Genomic DNA, 18,810 nt, shown 5'->3' with positions numbered 1-18,810 from the left:
TATTTCAAAATCACACATTCATAAGAATTCTATAATATTTTTACTTATATTCTAACCTACACAGTTTTAAAAACTTCAGCATGTTGAATGAATTGAAAAGGCCCATTTTTAACATGTACAATAGCAGTATAAGTCATTTCAAAATACTAAAAAGATGGACAACCAGGGCATGATAGTGAAGGCTTGTAAACCCACTCAGTACTCAGCAAGCTAGGATGCATGAGACCCTATTTCAAAACAAAAAAGGAAGACAGACTATGCCTTTGATTTGCAAATAATATTCTTTATTTAAACAGTCCTGTGTTTTCTTTATCCAAGAATGTCACGATTCCAAACTGTGAAAACAGACCATCATTTCATTGATGGAAAGCTTCTAATCTTATTCGAGTTGGATCCTCTGGATGTCTCAAAGCAATTCCGTAACGCAGAAGCAGCTCAATATATGGTGGCCAAAAGGAATCACTAATTTTAACATATGGATCATGTGGAACATCAAACATTCTATTTATAAGAATCTAAAAAAAATTATTAAAAATATACTTTTTGTACAAAAGGGTCTATATACTTTCATAAAACAGCACAGCTTTCCATTGAAGAACAGTGACTATTCTTCTCCATGATCAGCTGTTCATAAACATTACTTTCATGTACTTAAAAATATCTGAATTTGAAAACTAGATATTAGTGGATAGAATATGTATTAAAATAAATCCCCATTAAAATGAAAACCATTCTTAAAAACTGCCTAGAAATATTTAGAACGTTCCTACTCCTCTTAGTATAATTTCCTTACAATAAGAGCAAGAATCATAAAATTTTAAATTTATAAATCAGGGGTAGAACACAGCTAACTACATAAGGCTCTGGGTTTTATCCCATCATCAGTTTGACCCTTTAAAACATCTATTCTCTTGATAAGTCTTCAAAAGAGCTAAATTTGCAATTATCATTTCCTTCATCTTCTCCCTGAATATCTCTGATTACTTTATAAACAATGTTGAGAACTTACAATCAAATCTGACAAACTTTGAGTATTATGAAGATAGCTTTTCACAAACTATATTCCACATGGAAGTGGTGTCCCTTATTAGTATGTAAGGAGTTGAAAAATAGATGATTCAATAAAGAAAATATAGTATATGTGCACAATGGAATTTTATTCATCTATAGTAAATAAAATTATGTCATTCTCAGGAAAATGAAACTAAACAATATCATGTTAAGTGATATAAGCTAAACCTAGAAAAAACCCTAAGTTTCCCTTTTACAAAATCTAAATTTAAGCATGTGTATGTATAAATGGAATGAAAGTAGAGCAGATAGGGAGAAATGGGGGTGAGGATGCTATAAAGTAGAGAAGGAGACATGGAGAAGCGGAGAAAACAAGAAAGTTGACCAGGTGGAGAAAAAAAATAATAAGGGAGACTATTTGGTGAAAGAGTCCCAGAAATAGAGAGAAATAAGATTGGAAGATGGTAGTAATTGGGGCAAAAATGAGCAAGGTATAGTGATACATGTATGGAAAAAATGCCATAATCATACTTATTATTGTAGGCATAATGTTATTGTACACTTCTGTAAAAACTCAAATGCTGATTTCTGTGGCCCCCATATCTGGTTGCAATCCCAGTTCTGAGAATCTCCCAGCAAAATGCTGTGTAAACACTGATCCCCAACTGTTCCTTGATATGTCAATAAAACAGCTTAATAGGTGATCGCTGAGCGGGAAGAGAATAGGGCTGGAATTTCTGTGATCCAGGGGAGAAGAAGAGAGAGAAGATTCACACACAGGCAGAAGCACAGGAGATATGAAGAGAGAGCAGCTGGAGCAGAGAAAGCCATAAAGTGCAAGTATCTCGGGATTTAGGCTGGGAAAAAGCCAGATTAACTTAGAGGGTTAAAAATAAAGTCATAATTGTTCAGTATTGTGTGGTAAAGCATGTTAAATGAAAACATAGTACAGTCTCAATGATTTGGGTGTTATCCAGGTTAAGAGAGAAACTACAACAAACAATTTGAAAAGTACCAATAACCTATTATTTTGTCTGTTATCTCAAACACTTAATTAAAAAAATAAAAGAAAACCAAGGTTTTGTTATCACCAGAAAGTTTAGAGAAGCTAGTTAATGAGATCTAAGACTCAATGGTCTTCCACAAATCTACTGGCATTTGCAGAGATTTTTCATGAAACAATTATATTCAATTATTTGAAAGCTAATTATTAAAGTAGAACTTAGACCTAAGAAAAATTAGGGGATTTGGTAGATGTACATAATTCATGACAAATCATTAGTTGCAAGGTCAAAGCTTTAATTGGAAGATACTATTATTTTAAAGATTATGAAAAGGCACAATTTATATAAATAAAAAGGGTTATAAAAGTGACTAAAATTAACCTGCCAACCTCTAATTTCAATTATAGTCATAATATAAATATTTAAATTCATGAAATAAAAACATAAATTACCACTAATTTTCCAATTTCAAGTTTTCATCCTGGGAAATAAAATACTCAAATCCCTTCTTTAAGAAAAATTTTCATATTTCAGAGTAGTTATCATAATATAATTTAAAAGCTTTATGAGCTGGATATATAACTCATTGGTACAGCACTTGCCAAGGATAAGGACTTGCATTCCATCCCAATACCATAGAAATAAAAAAAATAAAGTGATTTATCTTACATTTCTAATTTTTATTAGATTACATTGATTAAAATTCTAATTAAAAATACAGTAAAAATATACTGAAAATTCAAATTTAAATTGAGTATGCTAATTCCACTGAATTGTAGCTTAAGTATTAGTTATTTTTATCACTGATAATATGAACTACAGAGAGATTTTGGTTTCTAAATTTTATATTGTATGCCTTGACATACCATTAAAATTCATAACCATGTGTTTCAGATAATATTTTCAATATTTTCCATAAAGTATCATTTTAAATTTTTTATTACCACTTGCTTCTTCTGTGTGGACCTGCATCTGTGTGTGTCTTGACAGATCAGAGACAACTTACAGGGGTTGTCTCTCTCCATCCATTATGTGCGTCATGAGGACTGAACTCACCTCACTGGGCTTTGAAGCAAGCACATTTAATCACTAATAATCACACTGGCAAAAAGTGGCATTTTTTACTTTAAAAAAGATAATACAAAAAAAAAAAAAAAAGTGCCAAGTGGTAGTAACGCACACTTTTAATTCCAGAGTATCTTTATGAGTTTGAGGACAGCATGGTCTATGGAGCTAGTTCCGGGACAGCTAACGCTGCAAAGTAAAACCCTGTCTCGGGGGTGCGGGTAGGGGAAGGTAATACATCCAAGTTATAGTTTCAGCTTAAACTAGTAAAGTCAGAAAAATATAACAGATTCTGATTATAAATCAGACAAAGATTTTTATCTTGCTTTTCATGTCAATATTCATTAGTAAACGATTCTTAGCCAGTAAACCTGAGATATTTGTACCCAACTCATTAAATTAGAGTAAGTTCTGACAATACTCTTCTAAATTTACTAGTCCTGCAGCTGGGAGAAGGAAACACAGCACCCGTCCCTAATCCAGAAGCTATCTCTAATTGATAGCCACATGCAAATAAAAAAATATTTTTCTTCAGGAAAGTCTCACTGGGAAACAAACTACTTTTAAGGGTAGGTCCCTATGTCCAGTTGTAGATGGCTAAGAAAAAAATGTATTCAATGGCATCTTTAGAGGTTCTGAGTCTCAAAATGTTGTGGGGGGTATTTTTAAAAATCTTATAGGTCTTTTGAATATATATAAAATAGCTTTTGGTTTTGTGTTTTTATTGGATTTTTGATTGTGTGAATGTACGTGTCTCTGAATCTATGTGTGTCTCTCAAGCTTTTTCTTTGCATCTTTTTCTTTTGTTTAGTCCTAGTCTAATTAATTTGTTTAATCTTATTTTCTTTTAGTACCGTTCCTTAGATGCCTGTTCATTTTTTAACTAAAGACAGAAAGAATGTGGATCAAGATGGGATGGGAGGTAAGGAGAAACTGAGAGGAATATGCGGAGGGGAAGCATAATCAGAATATATTGTATAATGAAATTTATTTCAACAAAAGGAAAACATTTAAAAAGTACGTAACTATTTGCTTTTCACAGACTTCTCTACCTAACGTTTTCTAAAGTAATTCATATATTTAATAAGCTGGCTCATGTTCGAGTACCTTTTTATAATGCCAAAGATATGTATTTATAAAACAAAATAAATGCCAAACTAAAAAGTAGAATTAGTCTTTCCATTGCAATAAAAGAAACATTTTATTTAAAATATTTTATATTCATTTATGTTTTAGGTGTAGAACTGAGCTGTAAACTAAAATTCTATCAGTATAATAGCACACGGTGTTAGGGTGCAGGTAGCAAATGAATAAATAAGAAACTATGTTAAAGAATCGGATAGCCTTTTATTGTTTTTTTGTTTGTTTGTTTGTTTGTTTTTTGAGACAGGGTTTCTCTTTGTAACAGCCCTAGCTGCCCTGGAACTCACTTTGTAGACCAGGTTGGCTTCAAAGTTACAGAGATCCACCTGCCTCAGCCTGCCAAGTGCTGGGATCAAAGGCGTGCACCACCAAGCCTGATTCAAAAATTATTAATAGAAAATCAAAGTACCGTTTTTTTGTCTTTAATTGTTCACTAAATAGATAGCTCTAACAAAAAACAAAAAATTACACTTACCTCTAACATTTCATTCAGTGTTATCAGCTGTGCATTCGATTCCTGAATGTTTTTCTTTGAGAAATATATAAAATTATTAACATGACAGAATAGCAAACTACATAAGACTTAATAACATTTTGTAGTTGTAATTGTACTAAAGTCAAATTCTGAAAGTAAACAACCTTATTTGTTTACAAGTTAGAGTCTTAAAAATGCAATGGAAAAATCTTCTAAGACAATGAAAACATTATAATTGTTATAGGATACAATTCAAGCTATCTATACAATAAATTACATTACACATATTATATGTGAGAATATAAGAAAAGTAATATGGTTTGAATCAAACAAAAATTCTCCAAGCAAATGGCATTCTATTACATTTCAGGGAGGCTTCTACAGGAGCCTGCCCTGTTACCTTCCCATAGATCTTGACAGTTCCTAATATCAACAGTTCCTAGTATTAACCCAATTCACTGAATTTTTTTCCCTTTGAATGACATGGAATAACTAATTTAACGTAATTGGAAGACAGCCACTATAACACATGTGTTTTTCATATTGATACTCATTAATTCCTTCAATTCTTTTTCTCGTGACACAGAGTTGAAATCTTTCATAACTGTAATCAAGGTTAAAAATTCCAAATGATCTAGGTATGATTCAACCATCAAGAATAAAAAAAAAAAAAAAGAATACTTTAATAACTCAAGATGCTAGAATGCTGGTCATTAAATTTTGGGGCATCTATATAATCCTGCTAACTTCTGAGCATTATATTAGAGAGAGAGAGACTATAAAACAAAGCACAGTTACAGAACTGACTAGAAAATATCAAGACAGATTCAATTTAAGTAGGTATGCTTAAGCCTCAGTAATTGTTCTTCAACAAATCATTTGGTAAAAAAAAAAAAAGAAAGAGAGAGAGAGAGAGAGAAAGAGAGAAAGAAAGAAAGAAAGAAAGAAAGAAAGAAAGAAAGAAAGAAAGAAAGAAAGAAAGAAAGAAAGAAAATATTATTGGTTTACATGGCTAGAGAAATGGCTTAGTGGTTAGGAGCTCTGACTGCTCTTCCAGAAGACCTGGATTCAATTCATAGCACTAACATGGTAGCTCCCAACATTCTATAACTCACACATGTGGTATATAGATATACATGGAGGGAAAAAACATCAATGAGAAGATAAATTTATTTATTTTATGTATATGAGTGCTCTGTTTTCATGTACACCAGAGGAGGAAATCAGATTCCAGTATAGATGGATATGAGCCACCATGTGGTTGCTGGGAATTGAACTCTGGACCTTTGGAAGAACAGCCAATGCTCTTAACCACTGCACCATCTTTCCAGCCCCTACTGGTAGCTTTTAAATAAAATACAAATACTGAAAGTAAAAATAACACCAAATTAGAATAAAGGTATAGGTGGAAGAATGTCATTTTTCTCATTTCTATAGCAGTAAATTCCTACTACTTAAAACTGAGAGATGAAGTTAAACAAACTTAGAATATTTCCTATTTTTTCATAACTTGTTTTCTTTCTATTAGAGGTCTCTTTCCAGTGTTCAAATCATTTGAAGCAAAGAAATAATCTAAGTTCAACATTTGAATTTCACTTTTCTTCTATCAAAGTTAATTAAAATCATACTTATCATTCATGGTATAGCAGTAAATATAAACTTCCACTGCTTGAATTAGCTATTAATTTGTTTCCATACACACTGTGTGTAGGACACTGTTTCCATTTTAGTAAAAACCATGTTAGTGACTACTAACATGTTAATCATGAACAGGGATTTGGGTTTTAACTTTCTTTTTTATATTCATATTAAGTTCATTGTTGTAAACAGAACTATGTGTCTGAAACAGTATGTGATGAATTTCAGATGCAGTTGTGTTTGGAAACAAGACATAATCAAATATTAAATGAGGTCATCAGGGTAGGTGTCAAATCCAAAATGCAGAATATTTTTTGTTGTTGTTTTTGTGTAGTAGTAAGACAGTAAGAGAACTTTTAAAAAAATTCTTTTTCTCCCTGCACACAGAGCAAAGATCAATGTGAAGACAGTGAAAAGGTGCCAACTCCCAGACAGGAATAGACCTCACCTGGAGCTAATGCTGAGAGTATTTAGCTCTTGTATTTCTAGACTTTAGACTGAAGAACAAATTCATTTTTTATACCAGGGTCTCTGTTAATACAGTATTAAGGCTGGCCAGATAAAGAGAACAGAAAGAGACAGTGATAAATAGTTGCAGTGCAAAGAGACTCCTATTCTCTTGTCCTCTGATTTTGACACACAGCTGTGCAACGTAAGCATGTGGGCACTGTACACACATACCATACATACAAATAAATAAATAAAATTTTAAAATGTATTTAATCAATCCCATTTTATTAAACAATAAAGTAGCTGATTTTCAGTCCTACGATAGGATAAAGGCATATTTGTGTATATTATTTCACTAGTCCTTCATTCTTTTGCTTTTGTTCCTATATAAACAACTACAATTACAACAATTTAGATAACCTCATTTTTAAAACTTACCCTTTTCTTTTTAGTATTTCCATCAGGCAGAGGAAAATGATCTTCTAAAAACTCACCCAAGGTAACCAGGAGCTTCTCCTTAAATTCTTTCATACTAAGCATCTTAGCTTTTAACTCATTAAATATTCTAATAACAAAAAATAATAACACAATCACATAACTGATAAAACACATTTGTGCACACTTCTGGTTATACATGAAACTGACCAAAACATTGTGAAACTTCATTTGATAGATGTTAACTAGAGAGTATTCAAAAAAGATGAAATAACTAAGAGTTGGCAAAAATTAGGGCCACCTTTTGATCTACTTTATCTAATATAAAAAATCCTTTCTCAAAAAAGTCTGAAAAATCTAGAACAAAACTGATTACCTTGATTCAGAAAATGTCACAACCTGATTTTTTAAATCACTGTGTAATACATTCAGAGTTTCCAGTATTTGCTGTTGTTCATCCAACCACTGTTGCTCCCTTTAAACATGGAAAACAATACAGTTAAGTAAAAATTTAAGCACCAACTCAGTATGTATCAATGATTAAGAATTTACAATTTTACCTTTCTAAGTCTTCCTTTAACTTTTCATTCTTTGATTGAATAGTAGATAGTACCATTTCAAGATCACATCTCAATTTTTGGAACTAGAATAAAAGAATGAGGGCTAATGCTTAGTTATTTAGCTTATACACAGTTTAGTTCTTTTTAAAAAAATTTTCCAGCTTTCTTAAATTTATTTATTTTTTTTTTTAGTAATTACAATTTATTCACTTTGTATCCCAGCTGTAGTCCCCTCCCTCATTCTCTCCCATTCCTTCCCTCCTTTCCCTCTTCTCCTCCCATGCCCCACCCACTAGCAGGGGAGGTCCTACTCTCCTTCCACCTGGCCTATCAGGTCTCATCAGGACTGGCTGCATTGTCTTCCTCTGTGGCCTGGCACATAGTTTAGTTCTTGAATGACAGTTAAATTGGACTAGAGTGTTTCAATTTGTAAGTTTTAGTGGCATACCACTGATAAATATAAAATAAACAAGATTTCGGGCTACATGCTACATATTTTAATTTTAAGCGGAAATTAAATTAATGGACTGTTTTTCTAATAAGAACATACAAAAATTGAAACAAAAAATAAATATCATTCTTTCAGTATTGATTCAACCTGTAACACACTATTTATTACAAGTTATTGGCCAGCAATCATTACTGAAGGAGGCCAGAATACAAGAGTGAGGAAAACAAGAAATCCAGAAAATTAAATAACAAATAACTACATCAGTGATATATACCAGAGAGACAAAAAGAAACCAAAATAATAATAAAATTGTGAGGTACAAGGCAGAATTGTTTTAAGGCATTATGATTTGGAAATATCTCTGACTAGGTTAACATATAAGTAGCAGGGGAAAAAAAACAATAATTAAGTTACTATCTAATAAAAGAAAATTCCAAAGTGAGCAAAATGTAAATTCAAAGGTTCCGAGATATGGATACATTTGAAATACCTAGCCAACATAAAAAACTGTGAAAACAAGTTATACTCTGACCTCTTATCTACTATTCTTTCCTTGGAAAAACATATTAATTAGTATTCTATTCTCTGAATTGCACAGTTTCCACTAATTTATTTTATAACTTTAAATCAGCTATAATTTACAAATGTGTATTATAAACTCTAAAGTAACAAGAAAGAAAGAAAATAAGGGAGGAAGAAAGGAAGGAAGGAGGAAAATAGAAGTAATTAGTAATCCAATGCTGTAATGTAGTGGTTTGCATGAAAATGGGCCCGATAGTCTCATAGGGAGTGGCACTATTGGGAGGTGTGATAAGGGTAAGACCAAGAGACCTGATCCCAAGTCCAAGGGAACATTCAATTTCTGCAGCCCTCTTCCTTTAGGAAAATGCTTTATTGCCATGCAGAGACTGAAATTAGAAGGCAAAGAGTTGAGTGTCCTAAGTTTTCCCGGATACATTGCAGCTCTCATGGCTCCATCTGTTTCCCCAGCTACCCAAAACATCCCTTGGTTTGGCCATTTGTCATCCCTCGGTGTCATACCTGTGTGGACACACTTTCCCAATCTTGATAATATGATAACATAATAATCGGCTGTGTTTTCAGGGAGCTTTTATTTTTTTATTTTATTTTATTTTTTGGTTTTTCAAGAAAACATTTCTCTGTCCAGAGTAGCCCTGGACAGTTCTGGAACTTGCTCTATGGACCAGGCTAGCATCAAACTCAGAGATCTGCCTGTCTCTGCCTCCAGAATGATGGGATTAAAAGTGTCAGCCACCATTGTCTGGCTAATTTTTGTTTCTTTATCCCCAAGACAACCTTTTCTCTACTGTGTAGTAATATGCTTTAAAATACGTATTTCAGCCCCTCCCCCTCCACATATCTTGAAACAGGTAAGCCAAACTAGCCCAAAACTCACTATGAACCCTTGACAATTCTCCTACCTCAACTTCCCAATGACAGGTGTGAGCCACCATGCCAAGCTACATTTTGGACTTAATCTCTCTTTCCTGGCTTACCATTACTAACACACTAGAAATCTCCAACATGTAAGTACCTTTTATATACTACTGGATGACAAGCAGAATCTAGGCAATTTTAAGATGAGAGTCTAAACACTAGAAAGACAAAGGCATGATCAGGTGATTGGGACTTTCAGCTCTAGCCTCCGAGTTTTTGATAAGAGAAGAAAGCTGAAAGTTAAATTTAATCAATGACCAATTGTTTGGTCAATTTTGTCTACATAGTAAAGTTTTCATATAAAATCAAAAGGACTGGGCATAGGTAACTTCTGGACAGCTAAATGCATGGGAAGGTCTGGCACAGTAGCAGACTTAGTACATAGCAGTTCCATTTCCTATAGACCTTAATCTATATATCTCTTTCATCTAGCTTTTCATCTCTGTGTGTGTGTGTGAATGTGAGACGGCTTTTATAACAAATGAGTAAACATGTCTCTATGCAATCTGTGAGTTGCTCTAGAAAATTATTCACACTTGAAGAGAGAGACAACCAAATTGATTCATAGCCAACTTGTCAGAAGTACAATAGAAAACCTACTGTCACCTTTGGTGAGAGGCATTCTCATGAAATAAATGATGGCTCAAAAACTGAATTTTGATGAGATCCAAGATGTGTCTGACGAACTGAACAGCAGTGACTGCACAGCAAACAACATACCAAACTCTGGGGCCTAAAACATCAGCAACTGTGTTTCCAAGGTGAGAGGAAATCCCATGGTGTGGGAAGCAATCCGGTTCAGGTCATTCAGCTAAACCCTGTAAGAGTTCCTGGGTCCCGGCAGGTGTTCGGTTGCCAGCCAAGAGCCACACATCTATGTTCTCTGACCACCATCCCAGACTGAATTGTGGGCCACACAACACCAGAAATTGGGTTTTCCTATCGAGAGAAAACCCCATGGTGAAGGAAGAAACGGGGAATGGCTGACCTCAGGTCATCTAGACAATCCCTGGAAAAGGTTCCGGGCTCCTGTATGGCGCTTAGCCGCCAGTCAAGAGACTGCCTGCATACCTGACTGCATCCCAGACAGACCTAGGTGTCCCAAAACACCAGAAACTGTGTCTCCCTTTTGGAAGGAAACCCCACCATGAAGGTAATATCAGGTCTGACCTCAGGGCACCCAGACAGCTTCCCAACCCCCCAAAACGTTCTTGGGAAAAGTTCCTGGGTTCCTGCAGGTGTCCAGTCACCAGGTACAGAGCCAACTGCCTGTACATGTGTGCTCTACTCACCATCCCAGACTGAACTGTGGCCCCCAAAATACCACAGACTGGATCTCCCTGTCAGGAGGAAACCCCAAGGTGAGGAAAACATCATCAGGTCTGACCTCAGGATAACCAGCTAATCCCTGGAAAAGTTTCTGGGCTCCAGTACGCTCTAACCACTTGCCACACACCTGAGTGTTGTGCTCACCTGCCACTGATTACTGCTTGGGTACTGGGGCACAGAACTCCAACCTCAGACCTAGGAAGCCTGGGATCCACAGAATCTGCCCCAAGACAATGCTCGAAGGTGAAACCTGTCTCCCTAGCTAAACTGACCAAACCACGGGGCTCCCTGTTTCTTCAAGAGGGCTGCACCCAGCAAACACAGTGTATGAGAGCAGCAGCATCTCATTAAATTCAGAACATGAAACCTGAAACCCAGTGGAAGGGCAGCTCTCTCCAGGACTTCTGGTGAGAGGAGAGTCCCTCCTGACTACCAACAACCACAGTTACCACACATTGTCCATACGCCTGAGGTGAACTGTGGTAATTCCCGAGAAGCACTGGTCAGTCAGTGACCATACTCAAAAAGCTTAGGAGGCCTCTTTTAGGAACAACCATCTTCCTGCCAGTGGAATTCTCCCTACCCCAGGATTCCAGCAGGCACCAGAAACTAACAGCCAACAGCTGAGACAGCCAGATAGGTAGAGGCCAGCATAAAAACACAACCAAAAAAAGCCAAAGCAATATGGTATCTCCAGAACCCAGTTATCCAGGGATAAGTAGCTCTGGACACCCTAAAAAAAATTCAAGAAGATGACCTTGCATCTATGCTTATGAAAAAGATAATGGAGAAAACAAAATGCGTAATGAAATAAAGGAAGATAAAGTCAAACAGATTATGGCCATCTATAACGAGATTCAGGCATATGCAGCCAAACAGTCTGTGGCCTTCAGAGAGGAAATAATTAAATCAATGAAAGAAATAAAAGAATCAGAAGAATGTTCAAACAAACAGGTGAACGAATTGAAGGAAAATATGGTCAGACCAGTAAAGGAAATCAACAAAACACTTCAAGTTCTGAAGATAGAATTGGAAAAATTAAAGATAACACAAATGGAGGAAATTCTAAAGAGTGAGAACATAGGGGAAAAAAACAAGAACTACAGAGGTAAGCATCTCCAACAGACTACAAAAGATGGAAGAAAGAATCTCAGATCTGGAAGATACAATGGAATAAATAAATGTATCCATCAAAGAAAATAATAAATCTAAAAAATTCCTGACACAAACCATCCAAGAAATCCAAGACAATATGAAAAGACAAAACCTAAGAATAATAGGAATAGAGGAAAAAGAAAATTCCTGTCTCCAAGGCCCAGAAAATAGTTTCAACAAAATCATAGAAGAAAATTTCCCCAATTTAAAGAAGAGACCCATAAGCACACAAGAGGCCTACAGAACACCTAACAGATTAGACCAGAAAAGAAAATCCTCCCGCCACATAATAATCAAAACAGTCAGTATACAGAACAAGAAAAAAAAATACTAAAAGCTGCAAGGGAAAAAGGCTAAGTAACATATAATGGCAAACCCATCAAAATCACACCTGACTTCTCAACAGAGATTATGAAAGCCAGAAAGGCCTGGATGGATATCATGCAGACCCTAAGAGAACACAGATGTAAGCCCAGGCTACTATACACAACAAAACTCTCAATCATTATAGATGGAGAAAACAAGATATTCTACAACAAAAACAAATTTCAACAATACCTATCCACAAATCCAGCATTATGGAAGATACTAGAAGGAAAAATACAACCCAAGATAGCAAACTACATTCAGGAAAACACAGTAAATAAATAACCTCATCACAGCAAAACTAAAAGTAGCCAAGTCAAAAACACACTACCACAACCAACATCAAAATAAAATGATCTAACAGATACTGGTCATTAATCTCTCTCAACATCAATGAACTCAACTCTCTAATAAAAAGACACAGACTAACAGAATGGATACGTAAACAAGACCCAAAAATCTGTTGCATACAAAACACACCTAAGACACAAAGATAGACATTTCCTGAGAGTAAAGGGCTGAAAGATGGTTTTCCAAGCAAATGGACCCAAGAAGCAAACAGGAGTAGCCATTCTAATATCTAATTGAATAGACGTTCAACCAAAATTAATAAAAAGAGATGGGGAAGGTCAATTCATACTCATCAAAGAAAAATTCCACCAAGAAGACGTCACAATTCTGAACATCTATGCTCCGAAACAAGGGCACCCTCATTTGTAAAAGAAACTTTAATAAAGCTGAAACCACACATAAATCCCCACACATTAATAGTGGGAGATGTCAGCACCCCACTCTCAACAAAGGACAGGTCAACAAAACAGAAATTAAACAATGTCTCTGACAGAGGTCATGAATCAAATGGACCTCACAGACATTTACAGAACTTTACACCCAAACACAAAAGAATTTGCCTTCTTCTCAGCACCTCATGGAACCTTCTCCAAAATAGACCATATAGTTGGTCACAAAGCAAGCCTCAACAGATACAAGAAGACTGAAATAATCCCTTGTATCTTGTCTGATCACCATGGAATAAAGCTGGACCTCAACAATAACAGAAATAGCAAAAAGCCTAAACACACAAGGAAACTGAACAACTCCCTATTCAATGACAGCTGGGTCAGGAAAGAACTAAAGAAAGAAATGAAAGACTTCCTAGCATTCAATGAAAATGAAGGTACAAGATACCCAAACCTATGGTACACAATGAAAGCAATGCAAAGAGGAAAGTTCATAGCTCTAAGTGCCCTCATAAAGAAATTCAAAACATATCAAACAATCAACTTCACGGCTCACCTAAAAGACCTAGGGGGAAAAAAAAAAAGAAGCAGAAACACCCAAGAGGAGTACATGGCTGGAAATAATGAACTAGAAACAAAGAAAACAATTCAAAGAATCAATGAAACCAAGAGCTGGTTTTTGGAGAAAAATCAACAAAATAGTCAAAACCTTAGTCAAACTAACTAAAAGGCCAAGAGACATCATCCAAATCAACAAAATCAGAAATGAAAAGGGGGATATAACAACAGACACTGAGGAAATCCAAACAATCTTTAGATCTTGCTTCAAAAGCCTATATGCCACAAAATTTGAAAATCTAAATGAAATGGACAACTTTCTTGATCGAGTCCACTTACCAAAGCTCAATCAAGATCATGTAAATAAATTAAATAGTTCAGTATCTCCTAAGGAAATAGAAACTATCATCAAAAGTCTCCAATCCAAAAAAAAAAGCCCAGGGCCAGATGGTTTCAGTGCAGAATTCGACCAGACCTTCAAGGGGGAACTAACTCCAATACTCTTCAAACTATTCTATAAAATAGAAAAAGAAGGAACATTACCAAACTCATTCTATGAAGCCACAGTCACCTTGCTACCTAAACTTCACAAAAACCCAACAAAGAAAGAGAATTTCAGGCCAGTCTTCTCCCTTATGACCACTGATGCAAAAATATCCAACAAAATACCCGCAAACCAAGTCTAAGAACACATCAAAGACATCATCCACTATGACCAAGTAGGCTTCATCCCAGATATGCAGGGTGGTTCAATACATGGATATCCATCAATGTAATCCACCATATAAACAAACTGAAAGAAAAAAAACCACATGATCATCTCCTTAGATGCTGAAAAAGCATTTGATAAACTCTAACACTCGTTCATTTAAAGGACTGAAGAGATCAGGGATACAAGGCACATACCTAAACATAGTAAAGGCAATATTCGGCAACCCTATAGCCAACATCAAACTAAATAGAGAGAAACTTAAATCATTCCCACTGAAATCAGAGACAAGGCAAGGCTGCCCATTTTCTCCATATCTCTTCAACACAGTTCTTGAAATCCTCGCTAGAGCAATAAGACAATTAAAGGAGATTAAGGATATACAAATCGGAAAGGAAGAAGTCAAAGTATCACTATTTGCAGATGATATGATAGTATATACATGAGTGACTGGAAAAAAGTTCTACCAGGGAACTCCTACAACTGATAAACACCTTCAGCAAAATGGCTGGATACAAAATTAACTCAAAAAAAAAAAAAATGAGCTGTCCTCTATATAAAAGACAAATGGGCAGAGAAAGAAATTAGGAAAACAATGCCCTTTACAATAGCCCCAAAGGACATAAAGTATCTTCGTTAACTCTAATCAAGCAAGTCAAAGACTTGTATGAAAAATACTTCATGTCTCTGAAGAAAGAAATAGAAGATGATAAGAGAAGATGGAAAGATCTCCCATGCTCTATGGCTCGGTTTTAAGACAGTAAAAATGGCCATCTTACCAAAAGCAATCTACAGATTTAATGCAATTCCCATCAAATTGCCAACACAATTCTTTATAGACCTTGAAAGAAAAATTTTCAACTTCACATGAAATAACAAGAAACCCAGAATAGCTAAAACAATCCTCTTTGATAAAAGATCTGGAGGTATCTCCATCCCTGATCTAAAGCTGTCCTATAGAGCAACAGTAATAAAAACTGCATGGTACTAGCAAAGAAACAGGCTGGTGGAACACTGGAATCGAATAGAAGACCCAGAAATAAACCCACACACCTATGGATACCTGATTTTGACAAAGAAGCCAAAACTATACAATGGAAAAAAAGATAGCATCTTCAACAAATGGTGCTGGTCTAACTGGATATCTACATGTAGAAAAATGCAAATAGATCCATACTTATCACCCTGCACAAAACTAAAGTCCAAATGGATCAAACACCTCAACATAAAACCAGACACACTAAATCTGTTAGAAGAAAAAGTGGGGGACAGCCTGGAACTCACTGGCACAGGAGACAATTTCCTGAACAGAACACCAACAGCTCAGGCTCTAAGATCAACAATCAATAAATGTAACCACATGAAACTGAAAAGCTTCTGTAAAGCAAAAGACACTGTCATGAGAACAAAACAACAGCCTACAGATTGGGAAAGGATCTTCACCAACCCTATATCCGACAGAGAGCTAATATCCAGAATATATATAAAAACAAACAAACAAACAAACAAAAAAACAAAAAACCTCAAGCAGTTAAAAAGCAACAAATCAAGTAATCCAATTAAAAAATGGGATACAGAGCTAAACAGAGAATTCTCTATAGAGGAATATCGAATTGCAGAGAAACACTTAAAACGTGCTCAATGTCCTTAGTATTCAGGGAAATGCAAATCAAAACAACTCTGAGATTTCACCTTACGCCCATCAGAATGGCTAAGATCAAAAACTCAAGTGACAACACATGCTGGAGAGGATGTGGAGAAAGGGGAACCCTCCTCCATTGCTGGTGGGAATGTAAACTTGTACAACCACTTTGGAAATCAATCTGGTGTTTTCTCACAAAATTAGGAATAGTGCTACCTCAAGATCCAACTATACCACTCCAAGGCATATATTCAAAAGATGCTCAAGTACACAACAAGGACATTTGCTCAACCATGTTCATAGCAGCTTTATTCGCAATAGCTAGAATGTAAAAACATCCCAGATGTCCCTCACCTGAGGAATGGATACAGAAACTGTGGTACATTTACACAATGAAATACTACTCAGCAATTAAAAACAAGGAAATCATGAAATTTTGAGCTGAATTAAAGGACAACAAGCTGATGCTTGCTATGGAATCATCTGCTGCAGATTTTGGCAAAGAACTAATTTCTGGTGGGGAGAAAGCTCCAAACCGTATTCTGTAATCCCAGCATGCCTATGGCAAAATGAGAGGTGGAAACAAGAGAGTCCTTAGAAGCTGGAAAGCCAACTACCCTGGAACACTCAATGGCAAGCAAGAAAAAAAAATCCTGTCTCAAAGAGGTAAAAGTTGAGGACCACAGCCAAAGTTGTCCTTGGACATCCACATGTACATTCTCACATGTACAGAACACAGACATACGTGAACAGTAAAAATAAAGAAAATCCAAACCTTTAAAATATTTAGTTCAATAAATATTGAATCAATAAATTTTAATGTGTTGTTTGAATCATTTAACTTACTTCTCATGTTATAATCTTATATAACGCAGTTCTAATTATAAATTATTTGGCAATACTATAAACCGTAAATAACTCACCTCTTCTTTTCCTAATGTTACCAAAGCATCTTCAGTCAGGTGTGTTACTACAAAAATAAAACAAAGTCATATCACTCAGGTAATTCTCAGGAATTTGATTTTGTGGCTTTTCTGAGATAACTCTTTTCCATTCCACTTATGTATTACCAAGCTTTTATAAAATAAATTTTAAGACTTCTAGATTAATATCTTTACACATTATACATATCTCAAACATATAATATTAGATAAATTTGATATCTACACATTTTGTTTTTAGCTCTTTTCCTTCCTAAGGCCTCAAAGGCATGCTGAATAAAGCTTAATAATGAACTCCTCAAGTTATTTTTTCCTGTAGTAATAAATCCTATACTTATCTACATATATGGAAACAAACACAGAAAAGGGTTGTTTTCTCTCATTGTTGGTATTTTAAGAATAGCACGGGGATGGAGCATACTAACTCATTTCAACAATGCAAAAAGTTTTAAAGACTACTTATAGTGTGTATATTTATTTATTTATTTATTTATTTATTATCACTATACTTATGTGAAGAAGTAAAATTTATGTGCATTTTGCTATTATTAAACATTTCAAAAACAATTTTAGGAAAGCTGTGGAACTATAACAAATAATACATCATGTTACTGGAACTTCAGTATAGAAGAAAAGGGGTACAAAGAGGCTGAAAAGTAACAGAAAGAATGTTTCTCAAATTTTGCAAAAGCTCGGCATATTTAAGAACGTGAACATCAGATAAGATGAACCTAAAGACACCTATGCCAACACAAGCTGTAAATCATCTGAAAGCTGAAATTCTTAAAAGCAGCCAGGAGAAAAAAAACAAGGAAAGTATAGACAGAAAATAATATTTTACCTTAATTATGGGGGAAGAGTTATGAGAATAACAGTATATTTCTTATTGGTAGACAGGAAAGCAGAAGCAGGAGATTCATCAGGTGCTGAATTGCATAATCAGTGAAAATATTCTTTAAGAATGAAGAAATAAAGATAATAGAGCCAGGCGTACATATGCCTATAATCCCAGAACATGGGGAGGCAGAGGCATGTATATCTCTGTGAGTTTAAAGCCAGCCTGATCTACAAAGAGAGTCCAGGACAGCCAAGGCTACATAGAGAAACCTTGTCTCAGAAAACAAAACAAAACAAAACAAAAAAAAAAAAAGAAACTAAAGAAAAAGAAAGATACTGTTAGACAAAGACAAATTTACAGACTTTGTCACTAATTATCGACTATAAAAAGAATGTTTGAAATACTTGAAACAAAAACAACAAGCTTTCTCCTCTCCTGCCATCTTGAGCAATATGCCTGATTGTTTTGATTTTTGTTGTTGTTGTTTTGTTTTTTGTTTTTTGCCATGTCTTCGCATAAGACTTTCAGAATCAAGTGTTGTGTTTCTTGGCCAAAAACAAAAGCAAAAATCATCCAATTTTCCAATGGATTCAAATGAAAACTGGCAACAAAATCAGGTAAAAGTCCAAGAAAATACACTAGAGGAAAACCAAGCCAATTCTGTAAGGATTCACACACAATGGCACAACTGTTTATGCTAAATCACAGTCATCCATCAAGCCAACCAGATGGAGTTCAAAAACATGGGATGAGGGTTGAAAAATAGTTTAACTGGTAAAGTTAGTTGCCTTGCAAACACTAGGACATAAGTTTGATCCCAAGAACCCATGTAAAAAAAAAAA

At 35.0% G+C, this 18,810-nt stretch overlaps 1 protein-coding gene across 1 annotated transcript in view; it reads right to left on the bottom strand.

The window, feature by feature from the left end:
- Positions 1-305: 305 nt before the first annotated feature.
- The window catches only part of Cenpk (centromere protein K), a 25,766-nt gene continuing 7,261 nt past the window's right edge, over positions 306-18,810 (bottom strand). The window contains exons 4-9 of the mRNA XM_055601918.1: positions 17,113-17,159; positions 7,782-7,864; positions 7,598-7,696; positions 7,225-7,351; positions 4,699-4,752; positions 306-515 (exon numbers count right to left, since the gene is read on the bottom strand). Coding sequence (XP_055457893.1) covers positions 357-515; positions 4,699-4,752; positions 7,225-7,351; positions 7,598-7,696; positions 7,782-7,864; positions 17,113-17,159 — 569 coding nt within the window. The 3' untranslated portion in view covers positions 306-356. The remainder of the gene's footprint in view (positions 516-4,698; positions 4,753-7,224; positions 7,352-7,597; positions 7,697-7,781; positions 7,865-17,112; positions 17,160-18,810) is intronic.

Source organism: Psammomys obesus, unplaced genomic scaffold (assembly GCF_907164565.1).
Source record: "Psammomys obesus unplaced genomic scaffold, mPsaObe1.curated_primary_1811, whole genome shotgun sequence".
NCBI classification, from domain to species: Eukaryota; Metazoa; Chordata; class Mammalia; order Rodentia; family Muridae; genus Psammomys; species Psammomys obesus.
Note: the sequence above shows the minus strand (reverse complement) of the source record. Positions and strands in the feature narration are given on the sequence as shown.